This window comes from Delphinus delphis, chromosome 8, assembly GCF_949987515.2.
Source record: "Delphinus delphis chromosome 8, mDelDel1.2, whole genome shotgun sequence".
NCBI lineage: Eukaryota > Metazoa > Chordata > Mammalia > Artiodactyla > Delphinidae > Delphinus > Delphinus delphis.
The window spans coordinates 26,476,391-26,494,410 of NC_082690.1; the positions used below are offsets into that span (position 1 = coordinate 26,476,391).

Consider the following 18,020-nt stretch of genomic DNA (forward strand, 5'->3'; position numbering starts at 1 on the left):
TGGGTTTACTGCTGTATTAGTATATTGACAGAGATATATATATATACCATGGCTTCCACAGTTGTTTCAGATGAAACTGTATATTAATGTGTAACTTAGCTGGAAAGTTATGTGGAACAGGTGACTGGGGAGATAGCTTTCACCACTTGGACTAAAGTCAATTTTGAAGGAGGTAAAAGATGCCTGTTGAATTCTGGTGCGTGTGTGTGGTTTGGGGTGTGCATGCGCAAAGCAGAGAATTCTTCACATTTCAAAAAGCTGAAAATATGGGTGGTTAAATGAAGTCACATTTTTACACCCTCATATGCTGAGTGGGGGTGGGGGGGCAGCCAAATGCAGCAAAGATTTGCTAATATTAGTCTGTCACTCTCGGTTTACAATGTTTTAAACATGTTAGAGATACTCATGAAGATGTAAAAGATGAGTTTAAAACCTACATCAATTGTACCAAAAGTCAACTGGAAAGAAAAGATTTTAAGTCCCTGGGCTTTTAACACAAATTGGCAGCCAAAGGAAGAGCCTTAGTCAACACATTTCCATGTCCCCCTAAACACAAATAGCCTCCAACCTTTGGAGGTTGTTCCTTCGAGATGTTTCATCGGTGACATCACAGTGATTGCCACCTCCCTCAGGCTACTTTAGGCCCTGCCCAGAGCCCAGGAGTCCAGACAGCCTGGGAGACGAGCAGGAGTTGGAGCCCACGTTGGAGAGAGAGAGAGGAGAAGCCTACTGCAGCCCAGTGTATCCTTGACCCTGTTCAGGTAACAGCAGGATTTTTAAGCTTAGCATACAGTGTGTATACGTGTACAAGTTGCAAATGAGAAAAGCAGAGGAATATTTACATTTCTTAATAAAATAGGCAATGCCTATTGTACACAGTATTTCTTAAAGTAGAAAGTGAATATTATTGATTCTTGTTTTCCTTTTTTTTACCTTGTTATGCATTTTCTCCCTTCCAATTAAAATTTTTTTTTCCATATCATAAAGTATGTCTTCCATCTTTTCAAAGTGTCCATTCAAAGAAAGTCAATGTCAAACAATTTATTCAGAGTTTTTTATTTCACCATATGGCAATCACTTTAGATCATATGGTGTGATCTTGACTTCAGGAAAGATTCAAAATGAAGCCAAAATTGTCTTTGCAGGTTAACAGCAGAAAAATGGAAGATCGCTGATCTGAGGTTTTACTTAACTTTGGTATAAATGTGTGTGAAAGTAGAGTCCACCCCCTACAGTTAGCATATGTGTTGATTGAATTGGATTCATTAGAAATGCTCACCTTAATGCTGTGTTTTATTATTTTAAAAATATACATAAAAAAACAAATGTTTACGTTCACCATCAAAGTGCAAGAAATAGTAAGAGGTAAACCATAGGAAATAAATAAGTGTTATGGGTAGCCTGTCAATTCAGAGACTATTGAAAAAATTGTGAAAAGTGCATAATACATACCGTTTGAACAATCATTTTAAGGCAACACCTGTATAAATATCACCCAGGCCAAGAAATAGATCATTGGAGCACCCCAGAAGTCCATTCTTCATCACCTTCCCCTTTTGCCCCACCATAGGTAATCATCATCTTAATTGTTGAGATAATCTTATCCATTCTTTTCTTTATAGTTTTATCATCTCTGCATTCCTAAACAATATAATTAAGTTTCCTGTTTTTGGCTTTGTAGAAATGGAATCACATTCTGTGTTTCTCTTTGTAAATTCTTCTTTTGCCCAATAGTTATGTTTGTGAAATCCACCCGTCTTATTATGTGTTGCTGTAGTTCATATATTTTCTTTGCTCTATAGCATTCCAGTGTATGACTATACCACAATTCACATCCATTCTATTGTTGATGAACATTTGAGTTGTTTCCAGCTTAGGAATAATATGAAAATGTTGCTGTGAACATTCTTGTATATGTATCCAGGTATATATGTGCTTGAGTTTCTAGAGTAGTAGTGAAATAGCTGGATAAAAGGGAATGAGCATTATTAATCTTAATTTAAAAATGTGAAATTGTTTTCCCAAAAGTCGAAAATTTACACTAGCCAGGACAGTTATTTGCAGTAATAACTCATTCATGTAATCACTCCTATGGAGTAACCACAATTCCAGCAACTATTTCCAGTCTGCCAGTTCTAGTTCTGCCTGTAACTTCCTATGTGTCATTACAGAAACAACTTAACATCTCTCTAAAAGTCAGTTTCTCACCTATAATCTTGGGAGAGAGAAAAATCAAGACAAAACTTGCCTGAGTTGTAAAGGTCACAAAGTTGTTGTGAAGGTCACATTAACAAAGCTGTGGACAACTTTCATCAACATTTTCTGAGTATGTTCTTGTTGGGCCACTATCCACGATTCCCTTTACTTAAGAGCTTTAATCTAATAAGATTTGGTGAGATGGTTATTTTGCCCTCCCTGAATTGGGTTGTTTTGATCATTATAAATAGGGATGCATATTTTTTGCATATCTCTGTATTTCTTCAGAACTTACCCAAACAAATTTGTGTTTGAATCAGGGTTCAATTTTATTAATAAATTTATAAGGAAGAATCTGCTTTAGTGTCTTTAGATTAGATTCCTTTACCCCTAAGCTCCTTACCTTCCTATTCCCCTCTGCTCTTGTGTACATTCTCACACATTCTCTCTACTTCCTTTTCTTCTGTTTACTTTCTCATTCAAACAAATTTGTAAAGATTTTCATTGGAAATTTACTATGTCCTTCACGTGGAGGGCAAAAATATGAATAAGAATTAAAAGGAAAATGAAACATAAATCAGTTATCATTGGTCATATTTTAAACTAAGATTCAACAACCTACTGGTTGATATCATCTTATTTGAACTTGGTTGTTATACCAACAATTACATAATATGAAAAAGGATTATTCAGCTGGTTTATACAATTAATAATTTGGTACACTAATAATATAACAAATACAGTAATTACAATTAATAATTCAGTCAGGTTAGATGGTTAAAAATACCATTCAGGCCAAAATCTTGCTAACAACATTTCTTGCCCCCTGAACTTCCACTCTTAGCAAATAAACAAAATGCTCTTTCCCCCTAAACTTTTTCACTCCATAGTAGACTTTTGTCCTAAATATTTAAAATTTTATCTTTAATTTCATTTGGCTTGCATATACACAGTACCAATTATGCCACATCACTGGAGGCAATACTTTTATGTTCTCAAAGTATGGTTTCCTGCATGTACTACCTGTACAGACTATAAAGATACCACCCTTGCTTTTTGAAGTGTTTACAATATAGGCACATTCTGGACTTGACTAAAAATAGCTGGCACAAGCCCTTGTTGAAATAGAAGTACTCATGTGGTTTACACTTGCTCTTTGGACTGAGTGCCTGTTATGTGAGGGACTTTTGTTTGACCCCAGTAAGCTCTGTGCTCAATGCAGGGCTTTTTTAAGAGGCCAAGCAGCTGTTGAACTAGTTCATGCTTTCACAGGGTTAGACAAAGATAGGGCAGCCTGAAACTGAAAATTTATGGTATCCTACTTCTATATGTAATTCAAAGCAAGAACAATACTAAACCACAACATGTTTTCTGTTTTGGTGACCTTGCTTGCTGGTACTCTAAGTTAGCAAAGCAATCACACACACAGACACACACACAGAAATTGGAGAGAGAAAAATGTAATATTTTTTATTTTGTCAAAGCAACAATATAATGAGGACTATGTTGGTCGTTTTGACATAAGGAAAAAAAGCCAGGATCTCTGCATAAGTCAGGGTTCTTCAGAGAAACAGAACCAATAGGGTGTATGTGTGTGTGTGTGTGTGTGTGTGTGTGTGTGTGTGTGATATAATTGGCTCATGTGATTGTGGAGGCTGGCAAGTCCAAAATCTGCAAGGTCGGTGGGAGGCTGGAGACCCAGGGAAGGGTAACAGCTCTAGTCCAAAGACAGTCTGGAGGCTAGAAATCTGAGTTAAAGTATTGGCAGGGCTGATTTCATCTGGGGCCTCTCTCCTTGGCTTGCATATGACCATCTTCTCCCTGTGTCTTCACATGGTCTTTGCTCTGTACATGTCTATGTCCTAATTTCTTCTTCTTTTAAGGATACCAGTCATATTGGATTAGGACCAATCTTAATGTCCTCATTTTAGCCTAATTACCTCTTGAAAGACACTATCTCCAAATATAGTCACATTCCTCAATAAAAAAATAAAAAATATATAGTCAGATTCCAAGATACTAGGGGTTAGGATTTCAACATGTGAATTTAGGGTGGACACAATTCAGCCAACACGTTCCTCTTCCATAATGCTTCTGTTTCCTTTGAGGAAAGAATGCTCACTAATTTCTCATGTTTTCTTTGTTACTTTCGGTTAGGAGGTAAGGACAAGCAGGAGGTCTTTTGTGTGCCCTCAGAAGTCTGCCTTCAGTTCTCACCAAGCTGCTCTGAGAATGGAACGATCCACCAGGGAGCTGTGTCTCAACTTCACCGTTGTCCTGATTACAGTTATCCTTATATGGCTCCTTGTGAGATCCTATCAGTACTGAGATACCACAGCTCCTGGAATTGACTGCAACACTCCAGAACTGTCTTCTGTATGTGCTGAGATCCCACTGCTGTCATGGGATGCCTTTTCTGGCACCCCACAGCACTTCTGACCTGTTCGCACAATATTTGGGCTGCCTCCAGTGCTAGGATTGATTGTGTGATCTCTAAAGATGCTACTCTCAATGGCTGCCAAGTGTTTGCCAGGGAGCATTAGATTTATTCCCCAACTCTTACTGCAAATGTGTCAGACAAGCCACAAGGTTAAAAATAAACTAGATTCCTGATGACATAGAATTCTAACAAGCGCCTGGTGTGTTTCACCACACATCCCTTCATCCCACACTCAGCAACCAAACTCTAAATCAACTGCCAGAAGAAAGAAATTGTTAAAGGAAGTCTTTGTCAGCTCCTATAGCTATCATGTGAATAAAGTTGTCAACCCCCAAAAATGACTTTTAGAATTTATTTTACCTTCTATTTGTGATACTGCATTTGACCCTTGGCTGGGATTGAAGTGACAAATATTACAGTATTTCTAGCATTTGAGATAAGCCAAGATCCTCCAACTGCTGAGGATTTGAAACCTTAATTTGAAAGGTCTTAATTTGAAAGTCAATTAAGAATGTCATATTTCAAATAATTCCATTGGTTCAGTGCTCCTCAAACTTTCCCTCTGAACTAGTCCCAAGGGCAGAGGGAAAATAAATCCATTCTACTAGGAGGTTTGGAGCACAGCCTGAAATGTCCACTAAAAGCACAAAATTTCTTTGAAGCCTTGTGTTTTATTAAAATTCACAAAAAATGTATATTTTACTCTGTAATATCTCCATGTTTGCTTTAATATAAATATTTAAAATTATTTGTCACTGAGTTAAAATAAAACATGAGTCATGTCTCTAAGAGTAGCATATTCCAGTTTGGTTATTGTCATTATGCAAATAGAGCTAGTTACTAATAAACTACAGTATTAACAAAGAGAGAATAAAAAATGCAACATATATGTTTATGGAAGAGACATGAAATAGACATTTCTTAAACATGCTACTAGAATACCCCACACTAGACAGATCACATTTGTTCCCTGTGCCAATTCCGAGGTAACCATGGAGAAAAGGAATATTGTTAAACCTTATTTTTCATAGCACCTCTCATAAAGGCATTCCTTGCTGAATTTAGCCTATCATTGCCATTGCCTACTTAGCATTGTGATTCTCATCCCTGGCAGCACAGTTTATGTACTCAGGGGTGATTTTTCAAAATATTTATTCTGAGTCCTCCTCAGACCAATTAAATAAAAATCTCAGGGGGTAGAACCCAAAAATTTGCATTTTTTGAAAGTCCTTTAGATAACTATATTGTGTAGCCAGAGGTGAGAATCACTGATACCTACCAGTACTTCCCATACTTTGATGTGATTATGAATCACTGGGAAGCCCCTTTTAAATGCAGATTCTAATTCAGTTTGGATTCTGATACAGTCTGGACTGAGGCCTGAGATATTGCATTTTAAACAAGCTCCTTAGTGATGCCGATGCTATAGTCTGTGGTCTCCACAGATTTAACAGATTAGAATTGTGGGATTAGCACATTAGAATCACCTAGAACCTTTAGAAAACGAACCAGGCTTGAGCCCTATTTCCAGGAGTTTCTAATGTAATTGTTCTGGGGTTGAATCTGAGCATTATTTGTTTTTAGAAGGACTCCAGTTGATTCTAATGTGCAGCCAAGGTAAAGAACCCTGATATAAAAGAAAAAGTGTCATTATTTCGATGGGTTCCCACCAAATTTGGGAAATAGCAGTGTATGTTCATCAATGTCATGTTCCTAATTTCAGAGTCAGACTACACATATGGTTGTACAATTGTTAATGTTTTCGTGTGCAGCATGCCTACATGGCTCCAGGCCCTGGAGAGTTACTAGTCTTTTTCTTATTTAAAGAAAAACTCAGAAAATCTACCAATGTTTGTGAATGTGTTTGTAAAGGTGTGTGTGTGGTGGTGGGGAGGGGAATGGACAAACCAAGTGACAACATTCCCTTCCTCTAAGTCTGAGTCTTGGTGCCAGCATTTACAACAGGTACAATTTACTGAGTCTACTGTATATGAAGCCCTGAACTAGGCACTTTCTATACATTATGCCATTTAGCAGATGTGGGAACTGAGGATCATAAGGCCTCATTAACCAGATGTAAGTAGTGAAGCTAGGATGACAAAATACCATCTTAATTTCTTTTGGGGACTGCATACAAACCATGTTTCACTACAGATCTCCAAACCATTTGATTATAAGTTTTTACCATCACATTCTTTAACATTCCAAAATATCAACCTAGTTAGATAAACGTAACAGTTGTAATTCCCTATGCAATTTCTCTTTGCTTGTCTGTCCTCACCTGCTTTTCTCTCCCTATCTTCATATAATTGGGTCTACTGATAGGACCCATTTGTAGACCATATTATGGGTCACTTTTGAAGAGGTAGGATATCCTTAAGCTGGGGCTAGTAATTTTGCCTAATTTCTCCCATGTTCAGGAGTCCTAGTCACTATAGTTAAATTCCATTCTCACTTACCAGTTTCTTTTTATGTATAATCTTCCCTGGGGCCTGGGGTTCCCTGAATCATCACAGTACTACTTCAGTGTTGGCCCTAGTCACACAAAAGCTGTCCAGTTACCCCCAAATAAGATGCTATTTCTCCTCTGGAGCCAAAGCATTGAATTCTGGTTGTTAATGTTCTAGCTCATGGGCTTGATCCAACCTAGCTTCTTTCCCTTTAGTTCATTCATTCATTCAGCTTATGTGAAACTACGTGTTGTATATTGTACTAGACACTATGGATAAAATGGAGAATGAGACAGACAAGCCCCATTCTCATGTAGCATATGATTTAGTGGGGGAGACATATATGAACAGGTGGTTATTATAGCATAAGTTCTTTGACAAGGGAAGGATAAGGTGTTGTTGGGTTAGTTGCTCCGCAGCATTTGGGATCTTCCTGGACCAGGGCTCGAACTCTTGTCCCCTGCATTGGCAGGCAGATTCTTAACCACTGCACCACCAGGGAAGTCCCTTAAATTATTTTTTAATACTTCTTTCTCTTTCTCTCTTTCTCTCTCCTTTCTTTCTTTCTTTCTTTCTTTCTTTCTTTCTTTCTTTCTTTCTTTCTTTCTTTCTTTCTTTCTTTCTTTCTTTCTTTTCCTTCTTTCTTTCTTTCTTTAAGCTGTACCAGATGTTAGTTGTGGTGTGCAGGATCTTCATTGTGGCATGCAGGATCTTTTTGTTGCCGTATGTGGACTTCTTAGTTGCGGCATGCAGGCTCATGGTTGCGGCGTGAAAACTCTTAGTTGCAGCACGCATGTGGGATCTAGTTCCCCTACCAGGGATCAAACCTGGGCCCCTTGTATTGGGAGAACAGAGTCTTACCCACTGGACCATCAGGGAAGTCCCTCAATTTTCAAGCTGCATAAAGTTAAGGTTAAACTGCACTTATAAACAGCATATTGCACGCTTACTGTTTGTTAGGGAATTATTTTATTTAATTCTCTTTTACCTTGTGAAGTGTTTATTTTTATTCATAACTTATATCTTAAAAGGGAGAAGGCTGAGGCTCAGAAAGGACAAATGACCAGTCCCCAAACACAGAGCTAATGAAAGGCAGAGCTGAGAGGCAGATCCAGTTTTTCCAACTCAGATCAAGCAGAGCTCTTTCCAATCACCATGGCTGCTCCTCTGTGCTGTCAGGTAAGAGATTCTAGGGCAGAAGGCACATTCTTTTACTCTGGGCTGAAAGTGCCAAAAAAGGCACATATCAGAGGCCTCTAGGCAAATACTTTAATTGCCCTACCACTCAATCATATGGGGTGTACAACTTATATTTACCAGGAGTTTAAAACAAAGCTTTGGTTTTTTTGGTCATCTTTTCTTTTTTTTTTTTTGTCATCTTTTCTTTGTCAATCAACAGAGCAGTAGATAAGAAGGAATAAGAATACTGATGGCTAATTAAGCTGATAGAAATTACTGTTGATCAAAATATTTGTTCCTTGATGCAAGGGTGGTTGTTGCCTGCCCTGGGTCCATCATGTCCCTCAGTGGTGGTATTCTTTGTCTGTGTCTGGGAGTGGGTGTGGGAGTGTGTATTTATATTTGCCTAGTTATGCACTTTGGGGGGAAACCAATCAGACAAGCACAGAGATATAGGCTGCTGGGGAAACATTTTATAGGCTATACATTTTATCAATTTTATCAAATTATCACACAAACATTGTGTGCTTTTAGCAGTAGATTTAAAGCAAGCAGTGATACATGTAATAAGTAACTATACTCTGTGATAACTTCACTAAAAAATTTTCTTTCTATCCTGAACATTGAGGTGAAAGTACAGCTAAAAGTAAAGAAGTAGCTTTCCATTTTGATAGGGAGACAAACATTTGGTAAACAGTACAACTGAATTAGTAGGATGGGTCTTACAGGCCTGGTCTAGATTTTTGTGTCAGTTGTCTACCACTGCTGTTTTCTTCTTGACCTTTTGTAGGTGTATTTTCTCCTCTATTTGAGCATAATTTTTATGGTGAGTTTGAGGTCAGAAGTCCTTTCAAAAGACCAAGTTCAGGGGCCTTTTTAAAGTGGGAAATAAAATTTCAAGAGTCAATTCCCTTCAGTTTCACTGCACATGAGCTAGTTAAGAGTACTTGATAAGGGTTCTTCCATCTAGGTTGGAGAGAGTCCTTTAAATGATGTTTTTTCTAGTATGCACAATCTCCTGGTTACTGTTCATGGAGCACCTGATCTTCATCCAAAGATATATTACTGTGGAGAGCTTCAAAATGAGCTTAGAATGTCCCTTTAATAATTCAATTAAACTTTACAGTAATGTAACACAGCAACAAGGAGCCATCTAGGAAGTGAGTCTTAGTCAGTAAATACTAAACCTCAAAGACAATTAACAACACAACACTTAATATCCACAAAGGTATATTACTGGTACAAGTCTTTATCTCTAAAATTACCCTCATTTCTACCAAATATAGCCAAATTAAGACTAATTTGTTGGCAAAATAAGTCTGGTTTCAATAAACTTGTCCTAATTATTTGTGTAAGTGTAATTGATCATATAGACTCATTTAAATTTGGCTTTGCTGGAACTTTTCATTAGGAATCTCAAGTTGAACTTTAAAAAGACCTCTCAAGGGAATTACCTGGTGGTCCATTTAGAAATAACCAGTTTCAGGACAAAATCACTTCTTTTTCCTTAACAAAAAAAATTCCATTCTTCGTACTTTCTCTTACCAACACATATCCTACTTTACATATACAGTCTTTTTAAACTTTTAATTTCTAAAAACATATGCCACTTTATAATAATTTCTCAATAAAGCATAAAATATATTAATAGTCTCTCTGCAATAAGAGGTCAAAAGTAGGTAAACATAGAATTCTTTTATTTATTTATTTATTTAGGTTGTGCTGGGTCATAATTGCGGCAGGCAGGTTCCTTAGTTGTGGCATGTGGGCTCCTTAGTTGTGGCATGTGAACTCTTACTTGTGGCATGCATGTGGGATCTAGTTCCCTGACCAGAGATTGAACCTGGGCCCCCTGCATTGGGAGCATGGAGTCTTATCCACTGTACCACCAGGGAAGTCCCAAACATAGAATTCTTTAGCAATTAATGTTTCAGTATGTTAGCTTGTTTAAAAATAATTTAGGCATTCAATGAATTCCCATTATTTAACTTAATTTAGCAAAACTTTAAAGCTTCAAGTTACCAAACATCTGGAGAAACTATTTTTAAGTAGACATACCATAAAACAGTTATTCTTACAGAGTTCACCTAAAAATGTTTAAGCCATTTATATCTATTTTATTACTTATGAAAATATCATCATACCAACTTATTTTTCTTCTTGACAATTTTGTAACAGAGATAACATAAGCTTATTGGCTTTCAGTAAAACTATGTACAATAAAAGTATTATACTTAATGTTGATTATTCTAAAGACATGTATGTATTAACTAAACCAACAACTTAAACTAACTTTAATACCAAATATTAACTTAATGTTGAACACTTCCCAGATCCCATGAAACTGAAATTCATTTGGCTTAATTTCTATTGTATTATTTATTTATTTATTTTAATTAATTAATTTTTGGCCACACCATGTGGCTTGTGGCATCTTAGTTCCTCAACCAGGCACTGAACCCAGGCCTTGGCAGTGAAAGCACAGAGTCCTAACCACTGGACCACCATGGAATTCTTTCTATTGTATTTTTGAAAGTTTATATAAATGCTTATTTGTTCAAGTCAGTTAAATAGAGGTCATTTATAATTTAATTTTGGCAAACACCACCTGGAGATAGAAATATATCATATTTATAACATACATACATAGACATACATACATCCAGATAGACACAGAGATCTCATAGTTTTCATTTTAAAACTGAGTCATGAATCAGGTATTACAATATAAAACTCACCAGCTTATAAATAACAGTTGGAATAAGTTGTTTATTTGCGTGAGTTTAAAAAAAGACTTCCTATCCCTTTGTTTGTTTGTTTTGTTTTAGGTTCTACTGGTTAAGCCAAGGTTGTAGTATCAGGCTATGTGGGCTGTGTTTACATTTCCAGGACATGATAAGAGTTATAACTTCAAGTTTTCTCCTAGGAATATTTTTGTTCCCTCATTTGAGAAGATGTTTATGATGTCAGATTTCTCTAACTGTGTATGCAAAACCCAGTTTTGGAATGTCAAAAGAGCCCCATCGTGGCCATTGCTTGACAAAGATATGTACTTTCAAATATTGGCTCCATTTCAATTGTATATGAAGCCAGCTGGTGTTCCTGGGGTGGCTGCATGTCCAGGAGCTTGTCAACTTTAAAAACATGATTTCTATTTTCTTTTAGTTTCATTTTACTACAGTCTGAACAATTTCTAAGGACAGAGTACTGGGTCCAAAATGTGACATTTGTGAGCTTAGCTCCTTAAGGTGTCACCCGTGAGTTGGTTCAGTTCTTTTGTGTCTTGGTTTCTCCCACTGGCAGTCTAAAACCACCATGGGGGCTAAGAGAACACAATCCATATGTGTGTGTTGCCAAGTGAGCTGTAAATTACTTAAGTGTCATGATGGGGCACCCAATGGAACTGTTACTTGTCACAAGGATCAATCCTCAAATACTTTCACTAGATTCCCAGTCACTTGAAAACATCTTGTGGCCAGAAGGAGCCTTCTCTTCAGAGTTGAATGGACTCAGTCACTCATTTTGTTGTCAAACAATTTGTTGAGACCATATATACAAATCTCTGCAATTTTAAGCCACAATAAAAAGGTCAGCAAACCCAGTTCAATCAAAAGTTCCTTCTAGGCCTTTCCTGCCAAGGAAATTCCCCCTCAGTCCCAAACTAAGAAACTCCCTCTAGTCCCCTGCTTAGGAAAAGTACCTGTACCTCCTTAAGACTCCAGTCTTGAGTCCAAATAAAATTCACAAGACTGTCAAACTTCTGATAAGGAGGTTCATCCAGGTCCCAGAACCACAGAGTCAAAAACAGGATCAATTCAAAGAGGACAGTGTCAAGATACACTGTAATTAAAATAGCAAAAATTAAAAAAAAAAAAGCAAAAATTAAAGAGGAATATTAAAAGCAGCAAGGGAAAAGGTAGTAAATCACCATGTACAAAGCTAGTAGGAAGGTTAAAAGACAAGAGTAATACAATCATCTATATCTGCAATAAATAGTTACAAGACACACAAAACAAAAAGATGTAAAATATGCTATCAAAAACAGTAATTGTGGTAGAGGGAGTAAAATGCAGGGTTGTTAAAATGAGTGTGAAATTAAGAGATCAGCAAATTAAAATAATTATGTATATATATATAAATTTCTTTAATTAATTAATTTATTTATTTTTGGCTGCATTGGGTCTTCTTTGCTGTGCATGGGCTTTCTCTAGTTGTGGCAAGTGGGAGCTACTCTTCATTGCGGTGCATGAGCTTCTTATTGCGGTGGCTTCTCTTGTCGTGGAGCACGGGCTTTAGGCATGCAGGCTTCAGTAGTTGTGGCTCACAGGCTGTAGAGCACAGGCTCAGTAGCTGTGGCACATGGGCTTAGTTGCTCCACGGCATGTGGGATTTTCCTGGACCAGGGCTCGTACCCATGTCCCCTGCATTGGCAGGCAGATTCTTAACCACTGTGCCACCAGGGAAGTCCCTATATAAATTGCTATATATAAATCTCATGGTTACCATAAACCAAAACTCTAGATAAAGACACAGAAAAGAGGAAGAAATACAAACATAACACTAAAGATAGTCATCAAATCACAAGAGAAGGGAACAAAAGAAGAAAGGAACAAAAATGAAGTACAAAAGGAGCGCAAAACAATTAACAAAATGGCAATAACTACATCTCTAACAGTAACTACTTTAAACATAAATGGACTAAATGCTCCAATAAAAAGACATAGAGTGGCAGAATGGATATAAAAACAAGACCATATATATGCTGCCTACAAGAGACTCACTTCAGATCTAAAGACACACACAGACTGAAAGTGAGAGGATGGGAAAATTATTCCATGTAAAGGGAAATCAAAAGAAAGCTGCAGAAGCAATACACACATCAGACAAAATAGACTTTAAAATAAAGATTGCAAAAAAAAGACAAAGAGGAGCATTACATAATGATCAAGGGATCAGTCCAAGAATTAAGATATAACAGTCATAAATATATGCACAGCCGACATAAGAGCACCTAAATACACAAAGCAAATATTAACAGATGTAGAGGGAAAAAATTGACATAACACAATAATATTAGGGGACTTTAACCCCCACTTACATCACTGGACAGATCATCCAGATAGAAATGAGGAGAGACTGGCCTTATATGACTCATTAGATCCAATGAACTTAATAGGGGTGTGTGTGTGTGTGTGTGTGTGTGTGTATGTGTGTGTGTGTACACATTCCATGCAAAAGCAGCAGAATACACATTCTTTTTGAGTGCACATGGAACATTCTCCAGGATAGAACAATGTTAGGGCATAAAACGACTCTTGGTAAATTTAAGAAAATTGAAATCATATCAAGTACCTTTTCTTATGAGACTAGAAATCAATTACTAGAAAAACACTGCAAAAAACACAAACACATGAAGGGTAAGCTATGTGACTAAACAACAAACAGAATACTGAAGAAATCAAAGAAGAAATAAAAAATGCCTGGAGACAAATGTAAATGAAAACACAATGATCCAGAATCTCTGGGATGCAGCAAAAGTAGTTCTAAAAGACAAGTTTATAGTGATACAAGCCTACTCAAGAAATAAGAAAATCTCAAATAAACAACCTAACCTTATACCTAAAATAACTAGAAAAAGAACAAACAAAACCCAAAGTTAATAGAAGGAAAGAAATCTCATAATGATCAGAGCAGAAATAAATGAAATAGAGACTAAAAAACCAATAGAAAAGATCAGTGAAACTAAGAGCTTTGAAAAGGTAGCCAGACTCACCAAGAAAAGCAGAGAAAAAATGAAAAAGGAGAAGTTACACCATACACAAAAATAAACTCAAAATGGATTAAAGACCTAAATGTAAGATCAGATACTATAAGACTCTTAGAGAAAAACATAGACAGAACACTCTATTACATAAATCACAGCAATGTCTTTTTCAATCCATCTCCCAGAGTAATGGAAATGAAAACAAAAGTAAACAAATGAGACCTAATTAAACTCAAAAGAGGAAACCGTAAACAAAATGAAATGAAAAACAACCTACAGAATGGGAGAAAATATTTGCAAATGATTGACTGACAAAGGATTAGTCTCCAAAATTTACAAACAGTTCATGTGACTCAATATCATAAAAACAAACAACCCAATCAAAAAGTGGGCAGAAGACCTAAGTAGACATTTCTCCAAAGAACACATACAGATGGCTAGGAGGTACATGAAAAGATGGTCAACGTTGCTAATTATTAGAGAAATGCAAATCAAAACTACAATAAGAAAAAAAAAAAACTACAATAAGATATCACTTCACACCAATCAAAATGGCCAACATCAAAAAATCTATAAACAATAAATGCTGGAGAGGGTGTGGAGGAAAGGCAATCCTCCTACACTGTTGGTGGGAATGTAAATTGGTACAGACACTATGGAGAACAGTATGGATGTTCCTTAAAAAACTAAAAATAAAGCCACCATATGATCCAGCAATCCCACTCCTGGGCATGTATCTGGAGAAAAACCTTGGTTTGAAAGGATACATGCATCCCAATGTTCATTGCAGCACTGTTTACAATAGCCAAGACACAGAAGCAACCTAAGTGTCCTTTGACAGATGAATGGATAAGGAAGATGTGATACATATATATATAATGGAATATTACTCAGCCATAAAAAGAAATGAAATTGGGTCATTTGTAGAGATGTAGATGGACCTAGAGTCTGTCATACAGAGTGAAGTAAGTCAGAAAGAGAAAAACATATATTGTATGTTAACACATATATGTAGAATCCAGAAAAATGGTACAGGTGAACCTATTTGCAGGGCAGGAATAAAAACACAGACATAGAGAACAGACGTGTGGACACGGGGGAAGGGGAGGGTGAGATGAATTTGAAGATTAAGTTTGACATAAATACACTACCATGTGTAAAATAGACAGTTAGTGGGAGCCTGTTGTATTGCACAAGGAGCTCAGCTTGGTGCTCTGTGATGACCTAGATTGGGGTGGGGGGGTTAGGGGTAGCAAGGTCTAAGTGGGAGGGGATATATGTATACATATAGCTGATTCACTTCACTCTACAGCAGAAACTAACACAACATTGTAAACAATTATACTACAATTAAAAAAAAAAACACATAGCAGAAAAATAAATAAATAAAAACAAAAAACTTTCCACAAAGTGGGTATAGAGGAAACATACCTCAACATAATAAATGCCATAAATGATAAACCCACAGGTAACATCATACTCAATGGCAAAAAGCTGAAAACATTTCCTCTAAGATTGAGAAGAAGTCAAGTATGCCTACTCTTGCCACTTTTATTCAATGTAGTATTGGAAGTCCTAGTCACAGTAAACAGATAAAGAAAAAAATAAATAAAAGAAATCCAAATTGGAAAAGAAGAGTAAAACTGTCACTGTCTGCAAATGACATGATACACAGAAAATCCTAAAGATGCCACCAAGAAATTACTAGAACTCATCAATGAATTCAGTAAAGGTGCAGGGTAAAAATTAATACACAGAAATCCATTGCATTTCTATACACTAACAACAAGCTATCAGAAAGAGAAATTAAGGTAACAATCCCATTTGCAATCACATCAAAAAGAATAAAATACTGAGGTATAAACATACTTAAGGAGGTAAAAATCCTGTACCCAGAAACCTGTAAGAAACTGAATAAGTTGAAGACAACACAAAGAAATGGGAAGATAGACCATGTTCATGAATTGGGAGAATTAATACTGTTAAAATCACCACATTACCCAAGGCAATATACAGATTCAGTGCAATCCTTATCAAAATGCTAATGGCATTTTTTCACAGAACTAGAATTTGTAGGGAAACACAAAAGACCCCAAATAGCCAAAACAATCTTGAGAAAGAAGAACAGAGCTGAAGGTATTTTGCTCCCTGACTTCAGACTATATTACAAACCTATAGTCATCAAAACAGTATGGTACTGGCACAAAAACAGATACATAGATCAATGGAACAGAATAGGAAGCCCAGAAATAGAACCACATATTTATGGTCAATTAATCTACAACAAAGGAGGCAAGAATATACAGTGGAGAAAAGACAGTGTCTCCAGTAAGTGGTGCTGGGAAAACTGAACAACCATGTGAAAAAGAATGAAATTAGACCACTATCTTACAATATACAGAAAAATTAACTCATAATGGATTAAGACTTAATATAAGACCTGAAATCATACATTTTCTAGAAGAAAACATAGGCAGTAGCCCCACTGACATTAGGCTTAGTGATATATTTGTGGATCTGACTCCAAAGGCAAGGGAAACAAAAACAAAAATAAACAAATTGGATTACATCAAATTAAAAAGCTTCTATACAGTGACAGAAATCATCATCAAAATGAAAAAGTAACCCAATGAATGGGAGAAGATATTTCCAAATCATGTATTTGATTAAGGATTAATATCCAAAATATGTAAAGAACACATACAACTTAACAACAAAAAAACAAACAACTCATTAAAAATAGGCAGTGGACCTGAACAGGCATTTTTCCAAAGAAGACATATAGATGGCCAATAGGCACATTAAAATGTGCTCAACATTGTTTTCATCAGAGAAATGCAAGTCAAAACTGCAATGAGATATCACCTCACACATGTCAGAATGGCTATCATCAAAAAGACCACAAATAACAAATGATGTGGAGAAAAGGGAATCTTCATGCACTGTTGGAGGGAATGTAAATTGGTGCAGTCACTATGGAAAAAAAGTATGAAAATTCCTGAAAAAATAAAAAATAGAACTACCATATGATCCAGCAATTCAACTCCTGGGTATAATTCAAAGAAAATGAAAACACCAATTAGAAAATATATGCACACCCATGTTCATAGCAGCATTGTTTTCAATAGCTGAGATATGGAAGCAACTCAACTATCCATCAATAAATTAATGGATAAAGAAGATGTACATATATACATATACAATGGAATATTACTCAGCCATAAAAAAGAAGGAAATCTTGTTTTTTGGACAACATGGATGGGCCTAGATGGTATTATACTAAATGAAATAGTCAGACAGAGAAAGACAAATACTGTATGATTTCATTTGTAGTTGGAATCTAAAAAATAAAACAAATGAACAAACATAAAATAGAAACTGAGTTATAGATATAGAGATCAAACAGGTGGTTTCAAGAGGGGAGGGAGTTGGGGAGAGAAAAGAAATAGATGAGGGAGATTAAGAGATACAAACTTACAGTTGCAGAATAAATGAGTCATGGTTATTAAATGTGCAGTGTAAGGAATATAGTCAATAACTATGTAATATCTTTGATGACATATCGTAACTAGAATTATCATGGTGATCATTTTGAAATGAATAGAAATATTAAACCACTATGTCGTGTAGCAGGAACTAACATAGTATTGTAGGTCAATTATATTTAAAAGCAAGCAAACAAACTAATAAACTCACAGAAAAAGAGATAAGATTTGTGGTTATTAGAGGTGGCTGGTAGGGGGAGGGAGAATTGGATGAAGGCAGTCAAAAGGTATAAACTCCTAGATGTAAGGTAAGTAAGTACTAGAGATGTAATACACAACATGATAAACACAATTAACACTGCTGTATGTTATATCTGAAAGTTAAGAGAATAAATCCTGAGTTCTCATCACAAGAAAACATTGTTTTTCTATTTAATTTTGTACCTGTATGAGATGATGGATATTTACTAAACTTATTTTGATAATCACGTCACGATATATGTCAA

At 36.1% G+C, this 18,020-nt stretch overlaps 1 protein-coding gene across 1 annotated transcript; it reads left to right on the top strand.

The window, feature by feature from the left end:
- Window positions 1–685: 685 nt before the first annotated feature.
- SLN (sarcolipin) lies at window positions 686–5,416 on the top strand. Its single transcript, XM_060018017.1, has 2 exons — window positions 686–761; window positions 4,354–5,416. Exon 2 carries the CDS (start codon window positions 4,429–4,431, stop codon window positions 4,522–4,524), a length of 96 nt encoding a protein of 31 aa, XP_059874000.1. The 5' UTR covers window positions 686–761; window positions 4,354–4,428; the 3' UTR covers window positions 4,525–5,416.
- Window positions 5,417–18,020: the final 12,604 nt, after the last annotated feature.

Coding starts and splice junctions, on each gene's coding strand:
- SLN (XM_060018017.1), top strand. CDS start 4,429: ATGGAACGATCCACCAGGGAGCTGTGTCTCAACTTCACCGTTGTCCTG.